The 26092-nt window shown below is 39.7% G+C and overlaps 2 protein-coding genes across 5 annotated transcripts in view; both read left to right on the forward strand.

Moving 5' to 3' along the window:
- Positions 1 to 1032: 1032 nt before the first annotated feature.
- Positions 1033 to 21813, forward strand: b3gnt2b (UDP-GlcNAc:betaGal beta-1,3-N-acetylglucosaminyltransferase 2b). Its single transcript, XM_088422174.1, has 3 exons — positions 1033 to 1269; positions 10748 to 10888; positions 17105 to 21813. Exon 3 carries the CDS (start codon positions 17120 to 17122, stop codon positions 18308 to 18310), a length of 1191 nt encoding a protein of 396 aa, XP_088278300.1. The 5' UTR covers positions 1033 to 1269; positions 10748 to 10888; positions 17105 to 17119; the 3' UTR covers positions 18311 to 21813.
- Positions 21814 to 25630: 3817 nt separating this feature from the next.
- ehbp1 (EH domain binding protein 1) overlaps positions 25631 to 26092 on the forward strand; it is a 109151-nt gene continuing 108689 nt past the window's right edge. For all 4 annotated transcript variants that reach the window (XM_088421268.1, XM_088421270.1, XM_088421269.1 and 1 more), the window contains exon 1: positions 25631 to 25976. The gene's annotated coding sequence lies outside the window, so the exon portion shown is untranslated. The remainder of the gene's footprint in view (positions 25977 to 26092) is intronic.

The raw sequence follows: 26092 nt of genomic DNA on the forward strand, positions 1-26092 counted from the left end.
TAAAGGCTGAACAGAGGCCAAACATTAACTCAATTGGCTCTGGTCAATTTACTTGTTTGGCTTGGTCAATGTAAAGGTTTTTGATTTCCCTTTGTATGCAATTGTGTGATTTGTTTATTAGTTTTTTTGTTTGTTTGTAATTCTCTTCTGAGAGATAGCACACCCGTGCCAAACTCAAAGCCTGGGGGCCACACGCGGCCCGTCACATCATTCTATGTGGCCCGCAAAATACTAATTATGACTTTGTTTCCGAATAAAATACCAAATTTGAAAGTTGTCTTCAACTTTAAAAGAGATTTTGGGAAACAACAAGCATATTACATTACCAATCCCCCTTTTTCAGCAGTTTGTACTGGCCTCTGATTTCAAAACCAAATATGTGACAATCATACTTAAAAATAATTTGACTTCACAGTAAAAACGACCCTTTAACAGAAGCTAGAATACAATACTGCATACATGTGAAAATAACAGAAAATCACAGACTGGGGCGAGTTCGTGGTTGGCCGCCTCCGTATGGGTGTTTCTATGGAGATGGACCGACCGGGCCTGATTGTGAGGAGGACCTTAACCTTAAGGTGTCTCCAGTCATCATGTCCTACTCACAATAGACACTTCCTTGTTCAATTTGGCACAATGTGTCATTTTAAGACTCAGCATCAATTGCAGCCCGTTGAGCCTGAAAGGGTGTTCCTCCCAGCAGCTTTCCTTTTTCAAGCATTCTTTTCCTTGTCTTTCTGGTTGCCGAATGAGTGATTTTTCTCTTATCAAGCCGTTTGAAGCATCCCTGTTATGGTTAAAAGCTATATCAATAAATTCATCTTTGACTCTGACAGGTAACATGTTCCCCAGAGAGTGACAAGAAGGTTTCTTGGCATCTCACGTAATCTAATCCCAGCAAAAGTGATTAATTAATCCTTGGTATCGCGTTAAATCAAGACTCCACTATTGCGATAAAACGAGAATGAGTGTGTGCGTCCTGGCCCCGCCCTGGGCCACGCCTATCTTACGTCACATGCCTGAGAGCGACAGAGCAGAAGTCAAAAGCTTGAAAGACGAGAGGACAGCAAAAGTCTCCTTCTTCGTTACCTCTTAGCGGACCTATTCAACTTTCACACCAGTTTGGTTGCGCGTGTTTTTGCGAGTTTTTTGACGAGGAGTGTGCTGTCGCTCCCGACGCCGAGGAGTTTTTTTTTTTTTCGGACACCGGGGGAAAGCAATAGTGTGTGAGGCGGCGCCCTCGAAAAGTGAGCTAACCTTCTGGCAAAGGTAACTCTTCTCCACAGTCAATTTCTCTACATATTACGTACTTTTGTGTCCACACGAATGCTCGATAAAAAGAACAGGAGAAAGTAAAAGTGCGGGGAAGCATTGGAAAGAAAAGGAATTTAACAAACACCACCATAAAAGGCTAGACTTTCGAATAGGATAAAAGGTGAGCTTTTCTCTTCGAATGCAGATAAAACAAATCGATAACGATTCGATGGACTCACATGGAAAACCATGCGCCATCAAGGACGATATTTTTATATTTGAACATACAGGATGTATGTCGATACATAGCAAAATATCTCTCACTTCCACTCGAGGATTGAAACCTTTACTGTTGATCGCCGTTTGATACCAAACAATACAAGTCAAAAAAAATCTCAAAACCGGTTGATGCGACTAATTTAGATTTGAACACTTCTTTGACATGTATCAGTACAACTGGGCATGAATATTAATGAACTGATGATACATCATCAATACAACCAGGGCAAAATATCAATATAGCAATCTGACCTGAGTTAACCCAAAAAATACTCTGTCTAAATGCAATCGAACTGTTTATTAAATCTGATGTTGGGTGCCTGAAAAAGTGAGTTTTTTTTATGTGCAGGGGGCGTAAAAAAATACCAGCTTGGGGAAAGTTTGTGTCTGACATTACCAACAGGCAATCTGGTGAAAAATGTTTACAAATTAGAGTAAAACAATATTGATTACTCCCTAACATACAATTTCCAACTATCTCCTCAATCTTTTACTTTTTATTGCTATTCAGAGTTTCACCAAATGTTTCAGTTGAAAATATCCACTAATGGCTCATATGATTCTCTTAAGTTGTCAAAATTGCTGCAATGTTTCAGAGCGCTACTTGTCTTAATATAGTGTTCGGCTTACAGTAAATAAAGCAAACATTATTTGTGCGAAGGGCACTGTGGGTAGTAAAAGAAGTCCTGCACGATAGTCATCAGATGTTTCTTTGTGATTTTATTAAAAAAGTAGGGGTCACCAACTCCGGTCCTTGAGGGCACGATGGATGTACTGTGGGGATAATAGTTATCTATTATGCTGAATTATTGATGCAACTGGATACAATATATCCTTCCTTCTTTAGCCTTGATACATCCAAGCATATGAGATCCGCCATATGCTGATATCATTACGTGTTGACTGACACACTTCACGTCTGTTGTGATGCCTGGTGGCTGTATTTAGCCTTCTGCTCTTGCCTCATATGATTCAATCATAACATTTTTATCACATGAACAGCATGACACACTTAACACTAGTCAGCAACACAACAAATGGAGACGAACTGTGGATAAATCCCAGCCATTAATGGCTATGCACTCTCTTAACCTCGGTTTTGCACATCTCTCCAGTGATCAACCTAAAAAGTCAAATTAACTGGTTTAAGTAATCTATTTAAGCCATGCAACATTTTGATTCAGTTGGACACTTACCCTATCCCACCACCCTGTCACCCCATCTTTAACTTCAACTCAAAAACTGTGCTGATTTAAAATCTAAAGCGATACTTAGCTATACTGAAATCTGTTAGTCATTACAGTAGTTTTGCAAACCTGAATTTACCATACGGGCTGGAGCAAGACCCACTTCCACGTCTCACCGCTGGAGTTGTTCCATATCATCTTTTTTCAGACCGATACCAATATGAGTACACAATTCTTGATTCCTCACCAATACCAGGTACTGATACCACTGATACACAAAACTTGAAGAAACAAAATGAAAGCGCATTTCTTAAAAATGTCTCGAAATAAAATACTTAACTAAATATACATTTTCTGTTTGTGCGATGTTTAATTTCTCGTTTGTAAAACCTGAAAATGTGGCCGGGTCAATACCGATACCAGTTATCAGTACTCACCAATCCTCAGTCATTGACCAATAGTCATTGGTTGCAGTAAGCAGTTGGATTCCAGTTGATAAATATTAACATCGACGACAGTCAAGGTCAAACAGTTAATCAATTCATCAACAACTAATTGATGATCAAATTTCTTACTATTTTGATAACTGACTAATCATAATCGTTAATTTAATTGACCAAATCCCTCTCGACAGTAAATATTTTCCAATTTCTGTAGTTCTCCATTAAAGCAGACTGATCGTTATTGATAGTTTGGATACGTGAAGACAAACTGTAGAGCAACACGTACAGTACAGACAGAGAAAACAACAATACTTCCATGCAAATATATTTCTTACTGTGCAAAAAATGGCCATTTTTATTCCCATGCCTTCCTGAGTTTGAGTTGTGCTTACTCTTTTTACTTTTTTTTTTTTTTATCGTGCCCCTCAGTGGCCAATGAGGGCACACCAAAAAGAAGCAGCACAATGGATTGAATAGAAGCATTAAATCATGATACACAAATTTGTAATTCTTTACAATGTTTGCTTTTTACTCTATTTTATAAAATCTGATCATGTACTGATATTTCCAAAAGGAAAAAAAAAAGGAAGGGGCGGGATTCAATTGTCAATTTTGCGAAGCCCATAACAAATTAATCGTACCTGCGTCTCAAGTCACCACTTTTTTTTTTTTTTTTACATACTTCATCATGCTCCTCTGCTCAAGGGCGTACTGCTGAAAACATACGCGTCCATCTTTAGTGGCATAAATGTTGTTTTTTTTTTCTTATTCCCCACACTCACCTAATGCATGTGGCCTCATAAAGTATTCACCAGCATGACTCCAGACACTCAGAATTAGGCTCGCTTCCAAGAAGCAGACCATCAACTGCCAGTAATAAATAATCCTCACCAGGTCGCGTCATTTACGTTTCGACAGATTTTATGTTATGTCGTGTTCGTCTGATGTTAATATATTAGGTACCCTTACTCACGTTTTAGGGTCACTGGGATGGAGATTCCCATGGGGTGCTTCTAATAATAGTGGCGTCCCATTAGGGCTGTACTATAAACTATTCCTGATGACATCAAAACGTGTACTTTTTTGAGTCCACAAGAAAATGCAAATTTATTTTGTACAATGAACGCCGATCTTTGTTTTTTACCCTTGATCTATTTTATTTACTTACTTTTTTTCTCTCTGGTCATTTAACCAAGGCCAAGTAAACAAAGAAAAAGCTGTTTTGTGAGGTTTAAATCCAATTCTTAACAACAAAGAGGATTTGTGTGACAATGGTATAGGTTATTGTATTTGTCTCTTCGAGAGAGACGCATTATTTAGCCATTTCCAGCTGTAAAAAAAGTTGCTATATATAATTAATTTTATAAATTTATCATGGACAATATACTGTATACCTTTGAAAACACACTTTCCACTGTCAACTGCAAATGATCATGTGACATTCACAAGCTGAGTTGTTGGTTGTTACCCTTGCCTTCAACATGTGATATCACTTTTGGTTGACAGCAAGTGGCAAAATCTATTTGTACAAAACTATGAATTATACATAAAATAAATAACTGTCATCAAGTTTTTGCTGCTGCGAATGGTTACATCAATTTTGGTAATGCAACAATTACATCCCGCATTGTCATATTACCCCCCCCCCCCACACACACACACACACACACACACATACGCAAACGTGGCAGACAACAAGCAGATAATTGCGTTCCAAATGTACATTAGCTGCCCTTCTGCTGACATAACAGGAGACTACTGGCAGGCTCGAGCACAAACTAAGTGCATCCCAATTCTCTAATGCAATAGAAAAGAAAAGTGCCCTAACATGGCCGGCCCACTTGTCTTTTGTCCCTAGATTGAATAGCAAATAGACTTGTGTACACTACATTTCCATGTTATGTGACACAGTAGCTAAGGCGGGCTGCCCTCAGGTTGCGCGTCACGAAAACGCTGGTTTTAACGCACTTAACCTAATGAGGGATTTGTCATTAGAAGCAAATGGAATTAGTTCCACGAGGTGTATTGAAACTTTCCTCTGTATGTTTGTTGTTTTTCTTGCGTTCCACTAATGGCAAGGAAAGCCCACAGTCAGTCGTCTGTTTCTTGGAAAACAGGATATGACTCCTGTGGTCTGTATTTAGCCCAAGGTATTGACAGTGGATGATGTTCAAACTCCAAACAGCAACAGATGTCAATGTTGAAAAAACATTTAAGGGTCTGGCCTAAAGCAATTGAATAGATGTAAATAGGATTGCAGAATTCTGGAGTTTTTAAATTCAGTATTTTGGTATACGTTTGGTATTCATCGTTTTAAGACCTGCAATAGAGAAATTTAGTTTTTTTTTTCAGCAGCAAAATGGGCAGTAGCAGCAAGAGGGAATGTAGACATTAAACAATCAAATTATGTGTACATAATTTATCGCCTGATAGCACAAATAATAAACGTTTTTAAGGGAGCGGCTAAATTGGGAGGACGGGCAAAGCATGAAACGTGTGCCAGGTTGTTATTCCGTGTAACTGCGAGGATATTAGGAGCATTACCGGTCATCAGATTTTTGATGGTTCATTCACATTCACAGCTGTTTGGCTTTCGTGCATCAAGCGTGTTTGCAGAAAAGACTGCATTCGATCTCTTTGTCAAGATTGGTGCAGCTGTCTCAGTTGACAAATGTTTGGAATGGTATAGTGTACCTTGGCTTCCATGTCTACAACATTTTCCTTTACTCTATAAGGGCGTACATTTTTGCTTTCAACAAGGAATGTGCCAGTTGAATTCCCTCCATTTTTTTGTTTGTGCGTGTCGTGCCGCACCAACTTGATTTCCACAACCTGCTGTGTGGTGACGTTATGACATAGTGCGAGCGGATTTCTTTTCAGATTTTTTTTTAATTTATAATTTTGATTTTGTGACCCTTTAAATTGATTCCGAATCGTCGTGAATGAGATTCTTGATTCTTATGTGAGGGTTTTTTTTTGGCACACCCTTACTTAATAGACAAAAGTAATCTGCACTTGCAATGTATGCAAGAAAAAATATGAAAAAAGTCATTCATAGCAGTCCTAGACATTTCAAACCATACATCCCATTTAATATATTTATTGAGTTGACGCACCCGCATAAGAGATGTTTTATGCCACACACCCCCTTCACTAGCCTATCCAGCCATTTCTAACTGCACCCCTTTGTTGCAGTTTATAAGGCACGGGCAGCACTTTGTATGTTCTTAGAATGTTTCCAAAATTTGTGGAAGACATTACTCTGCCGCATTTGAGGATTAATGAAGAAGTGGCATGTATTTTTGGCCAGGCACCCCTCCCCCACCCCCACAAAAAGACACACAGTAAACACCCGAGTACACGAGGCTAAAATGTCCCGCCCAGTAAATTGACAAAGTGGACACGCATCCGTATCCGGGCAGGGCTTCCTGTCGACTCCTCATAGATCTGCAGATAAAACTAGATTAATCTCATCCGCCATTTCCACTTGAAAGGTAAATCTATTAAAGGCTTCCGCAGCAATGTTCTCCGGTCTTCCGCCGCCCTTCCTATCACCGCTCCCTGAGGATGCAACTTGTTTAGCTGCTCCCAAGTTTCTAAGAAGGCGGCCGGGGCCGGATATTGCAATATTTACTTAGGAACCCATCAGACTGGTTCCCCAATGGTTACTCTTTCACTGGTGTCAACCAATAACAGTTTTGCGTCAGCATTTTAGTGACCAGAAACATAATGGTTATCAGTGTTACTCATAAGATTTGTGGACAAAAAGTCTATGTTTGGGGGGGGGCGCATTAGGCCAAGAAACAATGAGAAAATCGTCAAAATTTGACAGATAGCAAAACTCAACCTGGAAAAAGTATTGGTGGAAAACAAATATCAGGCCCAAAAAATGGGGAGAAAAAAAACAAAAGGAAGAACATTAAAAATGCACAAATATTGCAAGCGAAAACATAAATAAACAACTAAGAAAAATCCTTGTTAATGGACAAACACCCCCCCCAAAATTGACGAAAAACACGTGTAATAAATGGTGGGGACTGTTGAACTAAAATATCATATGCTAGCTTTGGGTGGTAACCCCGAAAACATAAAACAATACATGCATAGTAGGAAAATATATACCAAAAATACACCAATTACAATAAAACAAAAAAACATTTCACTCAAAATACAAAACAATTTGAAAAAGACAGTTTGAACTAAGTACTGTATTAGAGAACAAATTTAAATACATTTTAGAAATTCATGGTAAATGCTGAAACATTGACACATTGTTTTTGACACAAAATATTGTATATTTTAAAAGAAGTGGAGCAAAAATCCAAGACAGGCAAAAAAGGACTTCAATGCAAAAATATAAATAAATGAAAAATACTGGAGGATTTCTTTTTGTAAATATCTACAAATTGCAAGAATATTTTGGAAAAAACAGAAATACAACACAAATGAAAATCAATGTTAGGGAGAAAATAGTTCTAAAAATAATGAAACTTTTTTTTTTTTTTCCCTCAGCAGCACACGTAACTTTCCAATGTTGTGATATCAACACAACAGTTGAATACGAACGTGCGTGAATTGTATTTCAGTGTCAAGCGGTGAATATTTGTGTTACCCGAGAGCGTGCTTGCAGGCGCATCTTCTGGTTTAGATTCCAGCGGGTGCCTCGCACCATACATAGAGATGACCTCTGCCAAGTGGAGTCACGCCGACAAGTATTTGTTGATAATGAGAAATTCCGTTCTATTTAAAAGCACGCCGGACAGACGTGCCGGCAGCTGACGCAACGTTCCGGCGTCGCCTTTAGCCGAGTGCCCGAGGATTGATGTTTCTATTGGATGATCCCCCACATTAAAATCCACGCCAAGTGGCAATATATCACAGAGGACTGAGTGCAAGTACTCAGCCAGGTCACCTCGGCCCATAAACTGCACTCCGCTTTAAATCGGAGACACTGGATAAGAAAAGCAGATGCTCCATGGACTTTTAAAATATGGCAAATAAGCAGATATGTGCAGCGCGCGTGTTTGCGTGTGACATCAAAAGTGTGAATAGTGTCACGAGCTGTAGACATTTGGTGCTCCAGCGGCACTTGTCTATTTCTGGCGCTGCTGCCAACATTCAGGCCCGAGCATCCTCTTAGGCGCCTTTGATCTCACTTAAGACCAGTTAATTGCTAGTTGCGTGCCCGTGTGATAAATTGACACGAAAGGCATATTTGTGGCTCAGGTTTCTTCAGCGCTGACATTCTTGGGAATATATGAGAGTGTCATCAGAACTACCATGCGGTGGTACCCCCCTTGTCCAATTTTGGAATTTTCCAGTTTACGAGCTGACTTTTGTTTTATTTATTTAAGAGAGTCATAAACATTGATACATTTTCAACTGTTTATTCAACGGGACACAAAGAGAAAATTAAAACACTTGCAATAAGCATGGAGTAGATATAGGAAGTAGTCAAGCCACGCCCCACAAAATGCAAACAGACACACTAGTGCAGGGGTGTCAAACTCATTTTTATTGTGGGCCACATTGTAGTTCTAGTTTCTGTCAGAGGGCCGGTATGACTGTGAAGTCTAATCTTTTTTAAATGCTTTTGTAAAACACGCACCAAGTTTTGAAATCAGAGGCCGGCAAAGACTGACTGTGAATTGAAAAATGCTTGTATTTTCTCCCCAGATTTTTAAAAGTTGAAGACAACTTGCAAATTTGCTATTTTAGCCAGAAATTTGAAGTCAAATCAGCATTTCGCGGGCCACATAAAATGATGTGGAGAGCCGGATCTGGCCCCCGGGCCTTGAATTTGACACCTGTGCACTAGTGTAATGTGGTGAATGAGTGACCATAACTTAAAAAAACGGTTTCTAAAAAGCGCCTCTTTTTTTCATCAAACAAGGTAGACACCAACTTTCGTCTTTCGAGTTCATAGACTAAAAATAAAACAAATAAGTTTATTCATATAAAAATGCATTAAAATACAAATATTTTTGGAGCGCATATACCCATTAGAGATTGAAGTACATGAAAAAATAGAAATATTAAAAAATAGAAAACTTAAAATATATTACACCACATGTGGTACTATAAAAACATGCCGCTGAACATACAATCACATTTTAAGTATTAGGAAAACTTGTTTTTGTAAAAAAAGAAAAAAAATACAAAACCAACAAACAAAACACTCGGAAAAGGTGTTGTTGAAATGTGAAACGTTTCCCAGCTGTTGTATTGGAAACTCATTAACACCCAGGTTAATCAGTAGCCTTGTTTCCAATCACAAGGATTGGATTGGATTTGAGAGCGCTGAATTCCAAGTGCTATAAGCTTCCTACCGCTGAGAAAACCGCATCAGCAAATAGTTTGTCGGTGACCAATTCACACATTGATTCCCATCGCCTTTCTTGAAAGTAGATATAAACAATGACTTTCAATAAACAATGAAATTCTGGTATACACCAACAGTTTGGCGATAGTAAAAACTATAGCGAGATCTCGTCTTTATAAATTCTTCATATTTTCTTGTGTTCATATCCATAAGTTATAGATTTGCTTTGGGTTAAGTTGTGTGTTTCAGAGTTCCCACATTGTGAGCGGTCAGTGAACGCTGCGTTAAATGCGCTCAAAGTTGTTTTTCACTTTCCTCGAGACACAGCTCGAGTTCATTTTTCCATAAATACCCAAAGTTGTGTAACAACCATGTTCAAGATTGTGTGTGTCTGTGTGTACCAAAAGACCACAATTAATAAACGAGTAGCATAAACATAGCAGCTCCATACCTTGCCACGCTTAATTGAATCAGCTGGAGACATCATAACCACTTTGTTTTAGTAACATTCCTGTGTGTGAAGAAGGATGACTCGGACATCGGTTCAGTCCGCGTCGTTTCTTTTATTGAAAATAAGGTCGTAACAACCTCAGCTAACAACGGCTATTAACAGCCCGCTGACATCCGACCTCCAGTTTGTCCTGTTACGAGAATTGTTGTAAGACTACGGACAATATAAAAATGTGTAACTGTTCGTCAAAACTCGACTTATGTGGCTGACGAATCAATCTTGCTCAAATGTTGTTTTTGGAAAAAATGTGCGGCATTAATTTTTTCCTCTAAAATCCTTCAAGCCTGTCTTCCAAGAAAAATATCCTGCAATACATCTTTTGTAATTGAAAAAAAAAAAGTTTACTTTCTTTTGAATGACACGTCCAAAGAATGACATTAACGGATGTCATTATGTATATTAGCTTAAATCCGCCGATTTATCGAAACGTTGCGGAAATCGGGCTCACTCGGGGCACTTACACTTGCACTTTCCTTTTATGAAGTGGCGTGGTAATTTAATATTCTGAACTGCAAAAAACTGAAGGACTGATAAGCCTCAAAGTCAGTCGTTACAAGGCTCTATTGCATTCTGAGTACAAAGTCTTTAGATTTGTGTGGGCGCTGTTTAAATCCAATGTGTTGAAGTCATCAGTGTCACTATAATCACATCAGTGGGAAGATGGTGAAAGTCTTTGAGCCTTACTTCCTGTCGACTTTAGGACCACATGTTGCTGTTGACTGTGGTTTTATTTGTATTTCTTTTTTTCCAGGTTCGAGCTCCCTTCACAGCCCACCACTTCCCCTTCTGTCCCCCACTTGACAACTCTGGTCCCACAGCGCGGAGCTAAGTATGGGGTAAACGAGTTTGGAGGTGACATTGCGACGAGACGAAAGGCCACTCAGCAGCACAGGTAAGACGGACAATGAATCGTTGTTTAGAAAAAAGGCTAGACTTCTTTTTTTTTCTTTCTTATTAGGGCATACAGGAAAAAAATGTCAAGCCAACTGTAGCAATAATTAATTCCCCGCAAGACTGTGAAACACTCCTTGAATGCAGTCAGAATGCCAACTTCAAAATAATCCTGTTTAGCAAACAATTTATGGACATGAATACTTTGGTATGCTTTTATTTTGCGCAACAACTTGATGAACCTTTCAACTGCAACGGTTGCTCACCATTCCTGATACAAACAACGCTAGGTTGTTATGAAATTACTTTCAATCGGCAATTCAGGGCTATAACACATTATTTGTTCTGACTAACATGCGGCACCGCTTGCTAATATTTACCGGTGACTCGGGCTAATAAGTAGCAGTGCTCGAGTGCTCCATATAGGCTGGCGTGATAGACGTAAATGACTGATTACTTTGATGCTGACAGCCTGCCACAGTCACCGTTCCTACTGATCATATTTTAACAACTCACGTTGACTCAAATGTGTTGTTACAGACAGTAAATCCGACCCATAGACCAAAATTTCAGGAAAAAATGTTGATCATTACAAAATATGTAAATATTGTTCATTCAAAGTTAAACTGTATTAAAAATATATATTCAAATACTCGATATTTGATTAGCTGTACTTTGACTACACATAGCTCTATAACCATTAAAAGGTGAACTGGCGAAAAACTGGGCGCCTAACCAACTACGGACATTGAGTCAAAGCCAACGGTTTTAGCACCACATCCTTTTTCTACTATTTCTTCTAAGGAAACACAAAACAGGAAGCCTACAGGTTTGATGAAACAAACGCGCAATCTAAAGACAGTAGGTAGTTCATATACAAAGAGGTTTTGGTTTCATATAGCAAATTTTCAAAGAAACATGTTGCAGAGGAAGTGAAACAATGTGAAACACTTTCACCAGCTGTATAAGCCATTTTCATTTCAAATTAATTTGATGGGAAGTTCAACAAACATGCCTAATAATACAAAGTATTACCATTTTGGGCTATAACTGATTAATTTACTTATTGTTAATAATTATTCATTGGTTTCTTTTACTATTTTTTTGTCTTTATAGTGAATTAGCTGCACTTTGTCCTAGTTTAATCTATCCATAAATAGTAATGCTATATGGCTAGTTGTGTTTGCTTTCCAACTTCGTTAGTTTTTTTTTTTTTCATTTTATAAAATAGATTTTGCAGGAATGCTAGTTGCAGTAATGTTGCTGCTCATTTAGAGCATCCTTCTTCAAACTGCTCAATCTTTCCAACAACAAAAATGACAACGTTTTTTTTTTTTTACTGTTTTATAGCTGATTTGCTCAATCTCTTCACAAGGATACTTGTTATTATTTATGTAAAAATAAATCATCAAAAAATAAAATGGAAAGTACCTATTTATTTATCCAGGCGTTTGTTATGAATATATGATTTATAGGTTTCTGAGAGGTAAAAAGGCAAATATGTACACAGCTGTTTTATAGGTACTGATTGGAACTGTAATGAGCAAGTAGGACTTGATAAGCTCTAACTTCCTTCTACTGCTTTGTGAACTTAGCCCTTTGTTTAGAGTGTGTTCACTTTTATTTGATAAAGATCAAATAAAACTAGTAAATGTGTAATGTATTTGATGATTTATTATACAGTACCGATATTTTTTTCCGATATTTTTCTATATTTTATCAGTACCAATATTTAAAGCCCCTCGCCCCAACCCTAACAACTTCCTGTCTTCAGAGATATTATCACCACCATCTCAAAGGTGTGTCGGTGCCTCTGGGGAAAAAAAATAAATTATGTAGCCTTTGACGACGACAAACGTGACTAAACTGGGAGGTGAAACGTGAGTGCAGTTATGCGGCTGGTGCCAGCTAAGGTGTGTTTCGCTCGGCACTGCTGGACTTTAACGAAGGCTGTTGTCATTTTGGGGCAGGCATTTTCAGACTATCTCCCTGCCCCCAGCTCGTTGTTCTCTCAATTCCCAGGAGCAGTCTTGTTATTTCGTGTGTATATATGCTGGGAACAGAAAGGTAATTATCCCGCAGGGAGGGGGAGCTTGTCTGTGAAGAAGGCATGTCTTGTTTGTTTTACCCAAGCTGGGCATACACATTGACAGTTAAGCGTTTCAAGACCCATCATTACTGAACCAAAGTAAACGCAAGTCGTTTAATGTAAGTTTGAAATGCCAAACAAAAGTCATATTAATATTAATCAAAGGATTGTTTTGGGATGGACTAGTGAGAGGTGCTTTTTGAGCACCGGTGGACCACCTAGCTATTATTGAAATGCACTAAATGGGGGGGAAAAAAAACATTCAAAACGAACAATGCCAATTGAGGAAAAAAAGAACACAGCCTTGTTTACATCAGCGGTCCCCAATCCCCGGTCCGCGGACCGGTGCCGGTCCGTGGATCAACTGGTATCGGGCCGCGTGGGCTACACCCGAAATGAAGTTTTGGAGATGATTTAGTGTATGCTAAGTGCACACCGAACGCGAACGAGGCGTAAAGCGGAGAGTTTTGTATTGTCGTCAATGGAGTTCGGCGCAAATGCGCGTCAGGCGACCGATGGACGCGCGCGGTCACGAGAAGCGAAATTTCGCCTTTCCCGTGTTTGTTTGTATTTTTTTTTTTTTTTTTTTTTTTTTTTTTTTACTTTTTCCATGTTTCGCGTCGCCACAGCCAATCAACTTCGGGAACATTCAACGGCTCACGCAGGGGGCAGGAATGAATCATGGTGGCCGCTTTGCGGTCACCGGGAGCGATCCAACACGGCCAGCTGAGCTTTCAATACAAAATAGAGCCGAGCAAGAGCACTCACCTGGCTTGTACAAAGGCGGAAGCGAGAACTTGGGACAACCGGTATGTGCAGCGTTTGCTTCACTTAACAGCTGTTAAACCGCAGTTACTGTGCTAAGCTAACGATAGCGCAGCATTGTTAGCACAAAATTTAGCACGGTTTCGGCCACTTGATTGCGACATTGAAACTTTTATTTTTGGCAGGCGAATATCGCCGTAAAGAATAAAAATGCTGTCGGTGAAAATATTGGCTCTGTCACAACCCAGAAAAGTGAAAGTTCTCAGCAATGCTCTTCTTTCCGGATCTACCGTAAAGTTCACAGCAAGCTCGCTCCACTCCCCTTCCCTCTCCTTGCACGACAAAAAAGTATAAAAAAATATAGGTTACCCTAGCCGTTCGTTTCATTCATAACTTGATATCCGTCAGTTTATTTTTCCTGTAGATAGCAGGAGGTGGGCTGCTGGAAAAGTAGATTTTGGGGCAAAAAAACTTGGGGCACCCCCCATCTTTCAGTTACACCATTGTGAAATTAGTTTAGAATCTTGTAATCCCTTTTGCGTGTGTTGAAATGATGACTATATGTCTGATTATGTATGGAGGGAATGAATAATTGATTGTAAATAATGTGTACGTCATTCAAAGTTGTATATTGTATTGGATAAAATGAGGAATTGACGTCATGGTGGACATATGTTGAAACAATGCATAGGGGAGGCGAGGAATCTAAATCAGGTAGTGCATATGGAGACGAAAGGAAAGTATGTCATGAAGTGTATTGAGAAAAGCAGTACTGTACACCGAAATCTCTGGACTAAAAAAGAAACTCACCTAATTAAAAGCTGCTAAATAATTGACACGAACTCTATAAACTCTTTGAAGCTTCTCAGAAAAATTAATAAATAAACTGTGTCACATTAAAAGCCGCATGAGTCAAAGTGTGGGGGGAAAAAAATCACTGGCCTATAAAAACAGGTTATGTTGCACAGGTTATGTTGAAGGGAGGAAAACAAATTGCCACATGCATGTTGAAACAGGGAATTTAACTCTTATGCAGAAATTCAGGGGTAAAACAGTTCAAGTCCAGTTCAATTGATGTTTTGAGTTTCAGCTTTCCTATGTTTACCTGCAAAAGGATGGGGAAAGGAAAGGAAGTACTGTACCAGGCTTTGTCAGAATTCAGTCTTGTTGCTAGGAGTCCACTGGAGAGGAAGCATCCTGTTATCCACTTTGATCAATCAGGTGGCGTTTCCTTTAGGGCTGGGAGATGTAGCCAAAAAATACAAACTCAGTAAAAAAATGTTTATTTAGAAAAGTAAACACATCTTGTAAACCACATATCCAGCCACTTGTGCAAAACTTTGATGTTTTCAAGTTGTTATCCTATTAGAGTTACTACAACCACAATGTTTTAAGCTTTGGAAGACAGAATTAGATCCTTGTTTTTCATTGAACTCTGGTTGACAACTTCTAAGAAGTAACATGCATGTAATTTGAAATGTATCAACAGTGAAATATTCATTTTAACACACCCTGAAATTTTTGTTCCCTGATCTTTAAAAGGACAATGTGTAATATTTATAATAAAAAGAAATAATTAAATGATTATAAAACTTCAAAAACTTGCAAAAAATGTGTTCTTAACGACCAACAATATGTTTTAAATATAATTGTAGGTCTAGTTATCATTAAAAGAGGCTGCCATGTCTGTTCGCCTAGTTAAAAAATTAACTAGTTTTGCCATTCTGATATTCTACAGAAAGTAATTTAAACTGTGCTTATCGTCACGCTATTCTCCTCTCTAGAAACATTAGGTTTTAGAACAAATCTCCTCTCATACATTTCAGTCCAAGAGATTTATTTGCCGGCTAAAACAGCACATTTGAGTCCATGTTACTTTTGGAAAATGTTATCAGTAGGAATGGCAACTATGTCAGGATGTGAGCATCTGAGTGTGTGGAGTCATTGCCATCTATCATGCCAGCCTATATTGAGCACTCACGCACTGTCAGCTAGCGTCATATGTGGTAAAAAGGGTGCCCCAGTCAACAATGAATACTCAGAACAACTTTTTGTTGTTGTTTTGATCCGGAGTCAAGACAATAGTTGCAGTAAAAAGACTAGTCATGCACCTGCGAACAACTTCAGAATAAAAGTGTAGCAAGGCCTTTGTGTCCATATTTTACTTGGTAAAGTATGCTTAAAGTATCACGCAGAGTATTTACAGTTGTTGCTCCAGTTGGCTTGATATCATTTTTTCTGTTTTGTACATTCATAAGCTGGTGTCTAGGACAAGAAAAAATGCCCCCAAGCATTTTTTGAACAAAGTTACTAAAATAACTACAGGGTATTAGATGTTTATTAGATGTTTCTAGAAAACTCACCTGAGAAATGCTGATTTTTCAGACCGTATGAAAGGGTTTAATGCCATCCTAGTCAGTCAGAATTTGGACTTTAATTTGTTCCGATTGACAACCTGATGTGTTCTCGGACCTGATTAGCTGGTTACACAATAACCTTCCAATGCCACAGCAAGTGAATCTTCAAAGGTGATTCAATTGTTTTATTATGATTTTTTGGCCTTCATCCAGAGCACGGAGGCCTTGTTTGTGTCTATTTTGAGAGGGCACATGCGCTCTCATCCACAGGATATTGCAATGACATCTTCTGGTTATTTATTGATTTGCAGTGGAATTTGCTCAGACTTTGTGCAAACACCAAACACAATCAGTTTGGCTGTTGGTCAATTGTGAGAGACAAATGCAGACTGAACTGAAAAATGACTCTTAAGCGGCATTGGTTTATTTCTGTAATCATTTATTTATATGGCATTTTTACATGCTCAGCAATTCACTTTTTGTTTGTATCCCCATTTAGTATATTTGAATTGCCAAAATCTTGGTGAATTCAGCGCCCAAAGTTGAGATTCTGTCAGCAGCATAACATTTGCTATCCATGTCTGATTAACCTCTCAAAATGTGGCCTTTTGGTTTCGAGTGGCGTTTTTTGATCATTTGAGGAGGTTTTTTTTTTAGACACTTCTCCAAGAACGTTTTGAAGCGTCAGCGCCTTAAAGCTGGATTCATTTCGCAACATAATGTTTGGTCAGCATATCTACCTTTTGCAGACTCACAGAAGTCAACTTGACACTGGATTTGAAGAGTCTGCCATTTTGATTTGGTGGTCATTTTGAGGCAATTTTGGCAATTACCAGTGCTCCTTTAGGTGATCCTGACCTTCTGTAAAATTTTGAAAAGTCAGCTACTGAATTTAGATTCCATTTAGAACCATTAAATGCGGTAGGTCTGTCCACAAAAAAAGTGTCAATAAGTCATGCCTTGGAAAGACTTTTCCCAAATGTGAAATCAACGTTTGTGTGTTCAGGTGCGCGGCTGCGTCATGGCGCTGCTTCGAGTGAGACTGAAGGTTTTGTTGACTGTGACCATGGTCAACATCCTCATCTTCATCCTGATCTTCCGGCACGGCGGGCGGGACAAGGACTTCCTGGACAAGGTGTGGATTCCCTCCAAGCCCTTTTGGAAGAATTTGACACCCAGCTCGAGCCACTGGAACCGCCAACAGCAGATTCTGGACTTTCAGAACAACCCCATTCTCGCCAATCACACCATGGTCAACTTGCCCGAGTGGCTCAATGAAACCCACGCGTCCGTTTCCACCTGCCAGCCGAATATCAGGGTGACCACTCAGGTGAAAGACTACAACTCCCTACCGGTGCGATTCAAGGACTTCCTGCTCTACATGCACTGCCGCCATTACCCAATCCTGGTGGACCAGCCGGACATCTGCCAGGAGCCACCCTTCTTGCTGCTAGCCATCAAGACCCTGGCGCCGCATTTCGACAGGCGCCAGGCCATACGCCAGTCTTGGGGTAGGGCGGGCGTGATCGCCAAGCGGACCGTGGTGACGGTCTTCCTCCTGGGCCAGACCTTGGCGGGGGATCACCATCCGGATCTGTCGCCGATGCTGAGCTACGAGAGCGACCAACATCGGGACATCATCCAGTGGGACTACCGGGACTCCTTCTTCAACCTGACTCTCAAGGAAGTCCTGTTTCTAGACTGGATCCAGACGCGATGCCCCGGCGCCAGTTTCATCTTCAAGGGTGACGACGACGTCTTCGTCAACACCTACGGAATCTTAAACTTCCTGGGCGGGCTCTCTGAATCCAAAGCCGCCGACCTCTTCGTGGGCGACGTCATCATCAACGCGGGCCCGCATCGAGACAAGAAGGTGAAGTACTTCATCCCGGAGAGCATGTACGTCGGCTCGTACCCGCCTTACGCCGGCGGCGGTGGTTACCTGTACTCAGCCAGCGTCGCCGCCCGCCTTCACAACGCCTCTCACCAAGTGGCGCTCTACCCCATCGACGACGTGTACACGGGCATGTGCCTGATGAAGGCGGGGCTGGCCCCCGAGATTCACAAAGGCTTCAAAACCTTCAACATTAACGAGAAGTACCGCTCCAACCCGTGCGTCTACAAGGACCTGATGCTGGTCCACCCTCGTACGCCGCAGGAGCTGATCCAGATCTGGTCCTGGCTCAGCCAGCCAGACCTCAACTGCCAATAGGGAGGGCCCGAACCTCCTTCCGGGCCACACCCGCCCAAGCGTTGAATGTTCGGCAGCTTGTCGACATGCTCACTTGGAACTTCGGCCTGGAAAGGTTTGATAGTATTTCTGGCAGCCATTTTACAGTAAGGGTACATTTACGAACGGTAGAGTTTGATTATTCGGGCACGCTTGTAGGGTTACCGATACCCTCGCTCTTGTTGCGACCGTAACCTGAAGAACAAGGATCAGAGTTGAATGTCACTTCCCAATTGACTTTTATCGGGGTACAGCACGGTCCGAAATCATTAGTACAAACATTACAAGGTCCCCTTATTGTCAAGTGGCTCCAATGTTTGTTTTGTTTTTTCCAAAATTGGAAAAAATCAATTTGCTGTACAAAAAGCTTGAACCAAAAATGTGCCAGTCACATTTATAGCGCTGTAACTATTTATAACGCTTTAACACTGTGTCCGCTCTAATGGGGTGGCGTCCATAATGCTGTATTTCACTCATTCACTGCCGTTGACGACTAGAAGCGCCAAAATCATTTGACTGGGGAGACAGTGAATAAGCTAACTTGTTAACTGCCGGCGCAGTTTAGGATCTTTGACGTCTGTAGTCGTCGACGGCAGTGAATGAGTTAAAAGGAATATACGTGAGAAATTAAGCGCGGGAACTTCCCGCGGTCTTTGAACACATTGTATCATACGTCGTATTGAAGATGGAATCAACTACCTTCAACTGCCTTTTACCTGGAGCCCAGCCATTGAACACAGCAGTGTGCATCATTTCTCACCGCAAACTACTACGTTATATTGAAAAAAAAAAAACAAAAGTGTGGTGTTTGCCACTACTCCCTTTCAAGTAGCTGCTGTCCTGCCTCTGATGCTACCTCAGAAGCTGGAAAATCCTCAGATCATTTTGTCCTTTCACACAGAAGTTTGGGTTCAACAAAATTGGCATTTCAGAGACAAAACTGAGTTGGCAACGTGTTTTTCACACTGAGACACAGCATCTCGCAACTTTGAGGTTTCATGTTCTTCACGCCCCTGTCCCTGCTCCTGCACAGTTCCCTTTCCCACAGCCGCCGTCCTGTCCTCGATACTACCTCAGTAGGTGGAAAATCTGCAATCCCATTCCGTATTCTTTCACACCGATCTTTAATGATGTGGGGGATAAAAAATGATAAGCCTAATTACACAGTTGCCTTAGTCATATTTAAAAATTGTGAGAAACGATACAAGTTTTAAGGAGCACATTTATTGGTTTGGGAACATAACTGCTAATGTCACTTTTGGAAAAAAATGCTGGCAGTGGTTTTCTGAAAAGTTTAAATGCAACAGGCAACTCTGCTATTAGGTTCACAAGGTATTTGACACTTCTACACATTCAAGACAACTGCATGTTAATATTTAGGCAAAACTGCACTAGTTACCGTGCGCTAATAGTACTAATAGAAAAACGCTAGATGGAAGTAGAATTAATGTCACTAAGGACAGCTGTCCATAAAGCAGTTTTAGCAATTTATTCAATATCTTGAATTTCTGCACTTTTGGTTCACACCTTTAAGACAATTTAACTCATTTGTAGAAAGATGAAGCTGCACTAGTGGAACCAAAAGTTTGCACTGCTGGCCCTTCATCCTTCCGGTATTTTATGTGGGGCTAATATAGCCCGCAAGGCGTCAGCCATATTGGTGGTAATGGTAAATAGTGGAAAATATCACCTTCATCAGCCTACAGGTGTGAAATGTTTGTGTTTGCGATGGCAATATAAGGCGATAAAGCAATGGTGGTAACAAAGCACGGAGGAAATTGGAAATGTTAGTGTTATTTCCCAAGATGGGATGTGTGTGTTGAAAATATCTCAATGATAATTTTAGTTGAGAATTTACTTTTTTTTTCTGATTCAGAGTCAATTTATATAATGTCAGATTTTGAGGATATGTGGAATTAATTTGCATTGTTGAAATCTCAGTTTAGGTAACACAAAAAATGAAGAAAAAAAATACATGGCCAAAACGAAGTTTGCCATGTTTTCTGGCATGGAAACAAAGCTAATTTACATGATTACTTTTTTTTCCAACAAATTGAATAAATCATTGTACAAATCTTTGAGTTTGAATCAAAACAATTTAAACAAACTTACATACGCACCCGCAGTCTCAGCTTTAGTCTAACTGCTTATTTATTTATTTTGAAGCTCAATTGAGCAACCGGTGTGTTTTCTTTTGAATCAGAACTACACATTTATTGTACGCGATGTACGGACTGAAGTGGTTCAAGTGACACCATTGCCAATGCCTTCACATACTTTGAGCAAAATACTTACTGGAATGTCCTTTTTTTTCTTTAAATATTAAATATATATATATATATATATATATATAATATATATATATATATATATATATATACATACATATACGCGCACACACACACATATGGCATAATGTTAGTGCTGATTTTTGACTAAAACTGCCAAGTGACATTGCTGACGCTAGGTATCGATTAGCTTTATTCGCTGTTCGTCTTCAGTATTACTAATACGAAAATGTCATTTTTGAAAGCGGATGGTGAGCAAGATTAGGACTCCCCCTGCTGGTCAGGCCTGTTAACTGAGCTGCTGTGAAGATAAGCGGTGAGGCATGTCGTGTTGTAGTTCTCACCTTATTTATATTCATGGTCACGTGGGACAATCACAAAATCAGTTGTTGGATTGCTATACGTTATAACAGCGAATTAAGGACGCGATGTAGTTCTTTTTGTGCGTTAAGATAAGACATCGTAACCCGCCACAATGACTTGAAATGTTTACGCTCAAAGTTATTGCTGCTTTGTCAGATTTTTTTTTTTAGACGCTTGCTGTTTCTTGGCTTGCTTCCCCCACCTTATCTCGTTTTGTAACGTAAACACTGGTATTAGCAATTCTTTCGTGAGGTTGAAGACTAAAGAATGAATATTCAATATCATACTGGATGGACAGAGTACTCGCACATATTTTGGGGTATATCGTGGTTTTAAGGCCAAATTACACCGGGCATCCCTAACTTTTTGTGAGTAGTGTACATGAATATTTTTCAAAAGAATGCTTGCTGCACTCAGGGTAATGTCCAACGAATTTGTTCACCAAATGACGGTTGTGCTCGTATGAACTAGAAGTGGAATACAATACGGTATTGGGACACCGACCAATGAATGTGTAATTGTCAAAGAAAAGAATATGTACATGTTTTGGGGGAAACCAAACACAAAAAGCTGTAACTGTGTTCTATACTGTTAGCAATCACGATACGGACCGATATCGGTATTTTGTCCCGCCTCTAGTTCCAAAATTATCGCAGACCAAATCAGTGCCTGATGTTTGTGGTTTGGATGTGTCAAAGGTGAAATGTAAGTGGGACTTTTTTCTTGTTGTTGTTGTTATCATTTGGATTCTTTCGGTAATTGTGGTCTCTTTTTTGAAGTAGATCATGCTGTTATGTGCGTTTTTGTTGCACCAATAAAATGAAGACACCTTGAGTCCTCTGTCCTTTTTTTTTTTTTTTTTTTTTGGACAACACACATTCTCTTGCTGGACGTTTTTCCTTAAAGGGACAGTGTGTGAAATTGAGATCGTTTTCATGAAAAAAAAGGAATAAATTAAATTATGAATTAAAAAAAACTTGTAAATAAATGTGTTCTTAACGTATGTTTTAAATATAATTCTAGGTCTAGTTATCATAAAATTATTTAAAAGCAGCACCTCCTGCTGTCCGGAATGAAAAACGGTGTAAATCTCCTACTACTGTCGCTTTAAGGCAAATACCTCACAATAAAATAAAAGTCCAGTTTTTATTTCTCATCAATGACTTTGTGTGTGCGTGGGGGGTGTCTTGTGTTTTTTTAAATTATTAATCATCACCCACTGCTTGTACAAAGAGGCATTAATAACACGTTATTCAAAAATTGTTTCTAGAAAATTCCTTTCGCCAATAGTTTATGGGGAAAAAAACACTGTCCAAATGTTAATGTACACGCTATCGTACTGTACGAACAGTACTTTCAAAAGAGGAGCCTTGTCCATAGGACTCGCAGTGCGCCTTTTTCGACGCCAGAGGGCAGCAAAATATCAATCGCCTCTACATCTGAGGGTGCAGCTCCGCCATTTCATTGACTTACTATTTTTTAACATCATCTGTTAAAAAAAAAAGTTCACATTTTAAAGCGCATACTATAATGGGATGTAAAAAAAAAAATCTCTGAACAACGTTCCCTCACCCAAACTGGATTTTGTATTGCGGACAGTCATGTGCTCCAGCTAGCGGAAGGAGTGACTCATAAGATCCCAATCTTTTATTTTTTCCAAACACATCAGCAGCAAACAGGGGGTCTTTCATGACGCCTTACTAACCCCGAACAGCCCAAAAAGTATCTCACTGTGGCACAAATGTAATGGTAAACGTTTGTCAAATATTTATTTAACAAGAGGCTTCATTGGTACGTTTTTCGTCCCTGACTTCATAGAAAAGCCTTTTCCGGCAAATCCCGTCGTCGGTCCGTGAACCCGTCATGCCAGCGGAAAGGTGGGGACTTCCTGTCAGACACGAGGCATCACCACCAGTAAGCACGTGAAGGATAATGACCAAAACGGCGTATTCTTTTTCGAAGCCTTAAAGGGACACTATTGATTTTTTTCCGATTAAAGAGGAATGAATTAAATGATTATAAATTTCCAAAACTTGCCAATAAATGTGTACTTAACAACCATCATTATGTTCTAAAGATAATCGTAGGTCTAGTTATTTTTAAATTGTATTTAATAATGCACTTCTCAGGAGGCTGCCATGTTTTTTATAGCTATGGACAATGGTAAATGCAGCACCTGCAGCACCCCCTGCTGTCCGCAATGATAAACGTTCTATAAACGGTGTCCCTTCAACACTGGGGGAAGGAAGGCTGATTTTGTGTAGCATTGCCTGGAAATGATAACTTAAAACACTATCTCAGTATGTTTAGATAAATTAATTCAATTCATTGTAAAACTGGGTTAAAAACATATTGATTTGGTTAGAAATAGTTCAGTCTATTTTTCCACTTGAGAAACAAGTTGAGCTGTTTTTTTCTGTAATATTACACATTTATTATTTATAAAATCAAGTTAATAGCCTATCGTTTTTGTTTCATTTTTTAAATTTAATGATAGCATTGTTATGGTAGTGGAATCATCTTTGACTATAACCTGAAACAAAAGGTTATATATAGTCTATAGTAAGTATTTCCTGATAGTTGCCACAAAATGGCAGCAAAGCACAACTTTTATTTGAAAGACCACTCTGATCTGTCTACATGAAGCACACAAACGAATTTCAACAAAGTTCCTTGGCACCAAGATGCCTTTAAAAAAAAAAAAAAATAGGTGCATCAAACTAAAATGCACAATGTTTCTTCAGTTTGATGCGTCAGTATTAAAATCCAACTGTGATTGACAAACAGCTTGAAACAAGCACACTTGGTGTCTTTTTTTTTTTAAAGACCTGTGCACAACCTAGATCTGCTGTGCATAAAGTTGTGCCCAGTAAGTGAACTGTATTCTCACTTTAGTGGTAAGTGTTGTCAGCAATGGTCTTGGTCGACCTGAAGTGTTTTTTTATCTGGACAATGTTGCTGCTTTGTTTGCACCTCTGCTGAAGTGCTCCAACACCAAACACTTGAACAGTCGGCTTGCTTGCAGGACGATTAACTGAGAGTTGTTGAGGTGAAAAACATTGATAGCTTTAAAACTGTTTGTTTTTCCTCTCACCTTCTTCTATTCTCAGTTCCACTGGAAAGATCTTCCCTTAATTTTTCTCATTACGCCTCAATAATGTTTGTGTTGTTAATATTGCTAACTTGTTTGGTTCTCCGTAAAAGAGACTTCAAATTGTGCTAAATCACCATTGACTGTGTTGTCGGCATTTATACAGAACAGCGGAAAAAAAATCTTTGCAAAAAATAAAAAACACACACACGCTGTGTTATGTATTGCATGAAACGGGGCGTTCGCTGACAAGTGGGCAGACACACAAAAGTGGCATTTAGTCGTCTCATTAAAGCATTCCTTGACATGTGGGAGGGTGGGAAAGCCGTTTGTACAGTATTTCCAAATGAATCAAAATCTAATGGAGCTTATGGAACAATTTTGAAGCATTTATTAAATCATAAAAGGCCACACTGAACCGAATCTGTCAGTTTTTTTAGCGTTTAGGGAATGATATCCTCCATTTCCTGTTTTTCAACTCATCTCTTGGCCTGCTTCCCCACCTCCTGCCCTCCAATTACAACAAGGATGTGTGTCGACCTGTGCGCTATCGATTCCTGTGCTCACTAACTTATTAATGCAGACGAAGCAGGAAATGAAAGGCTCATTAGCACAAAGCTTTGATACCACAATGCCCAGGGAGACCTTCTTGTGTCTAGATTCACCCCAAGTGCTTGTAGTCGGCAATGTTTAATTCATGTCCCCCAACTGACAACTTGCACCGGAGGAAGCTATCTCACCTCTATATAGTGGACTCTTGTATTCACAAATAGATGATGTTGTGAATGGCAAACTGTGAAAATGTGGGAGCCCACTATAATGCGTTAACACACAGATTTCATACAGTAACACTAACGGTGATGCAGCACATGCAAACAAAGCATGCAATAATATTTCTTGGAATAAATTATCTCTACTCTGGAATTGGCGACTATGGCTGTTATACTTGTACGTTGTAAAAGCTATTAACAAACATATGCATTAAATATATATATGAATCGGAAGGATCAATTATAACTCAAAAAACCCATGTAAAGTTTACTTTCTTTAAAACTGGTATCAAAATGAAGTTGTAGGGTGAAAATAGAGACTCGTGCACTTTTTTTTTTCAAACGATATGTTCTGCTTCTTGTGGAAACAACAAGTCCCAGAGTGCCTGGTGGAGCGTCAACACGCTTTAAATGGAAGAAAAATGCCACCAAAGAGAGATTCCCGGAGGCGTTTCTTCGTCTTTTAGTCATCCATCAAGGCGGTGGCGAAGATGATGGAATCAAGTATGATGCAGAAACATTGACCAAGCCGGAAAATGTCTTGCTTTTCTTACAAAGTAAAAGCAATTATACCTTGTAACTATATAATTTTCAAGGTTAACTACCACAAAGTAATCAACACTGATTTTTTTAAAAAGCGCCTATTTAGTCAACGTATATATGAGAGTATTTGCAAGCTGGTTTCTTTCTTCAATTGACTAGATAATGTAGCCATTAGTTTTATTTTGTAAAATGAATCCGTGCGAATATTTGCTAGCTTTACAGAATGCGGGCGGTCAAAGTACTTCCAACTATCCCCACTTTACTTTGCAGTGGGAGTCGCTGCCGGTTATTTTAACTCCCTTTTCATTAACTGCCTCTGGAGCACAAGTTTCTCCAAATGTCACCCACGAGTCACTTGTGACTCCGTCGGTGTCCTTCGGAGGTAACGTGTCAAGGCGGCCGAGCAACGGTTTCCATTCCGCTCTGTTATGATGGCTACAAGCTAGCATGCTAGCTGGCTAGTCATAGTAATACTCGGGTGTTGATGCTACTGTAACGAAGGCGGCCGTTACGCTGACAATTCTTCCCAGACAGCCCACCGGGACTTCCCGTTAAGGCCACCCGATAGCCGGGGCGTCAGCTATCACGATAAGGTGAGTGTCATCCGGGATCATTGGTTCCGAAAGTCGCGTTAGCCTCGCGCAGTTAGCGGCGGACAGAGCGTGGCGCAGACTACTCCCTGGATTCAACATCATCACATTTTCTCCAA

The sequence above is a fragment of the Hippichthys cyanospilos genome, chromosome 8 (assembly GCF_059441005.1).
Source record: "Hippichthys cyanospilos isolate Australia breed blue-spotted pipefish chromosome 8, RoL_Hcya_1.0, whole genome shotgun sequence".
Classification (NCBI taxonomy): domain Eukaryota; kingdom Metazoa; phylum Chordata; class Actinopteri; order Syngnathiformes; family Syngnathidae; genus Hippichthys; species Hippichthys cyanospilos.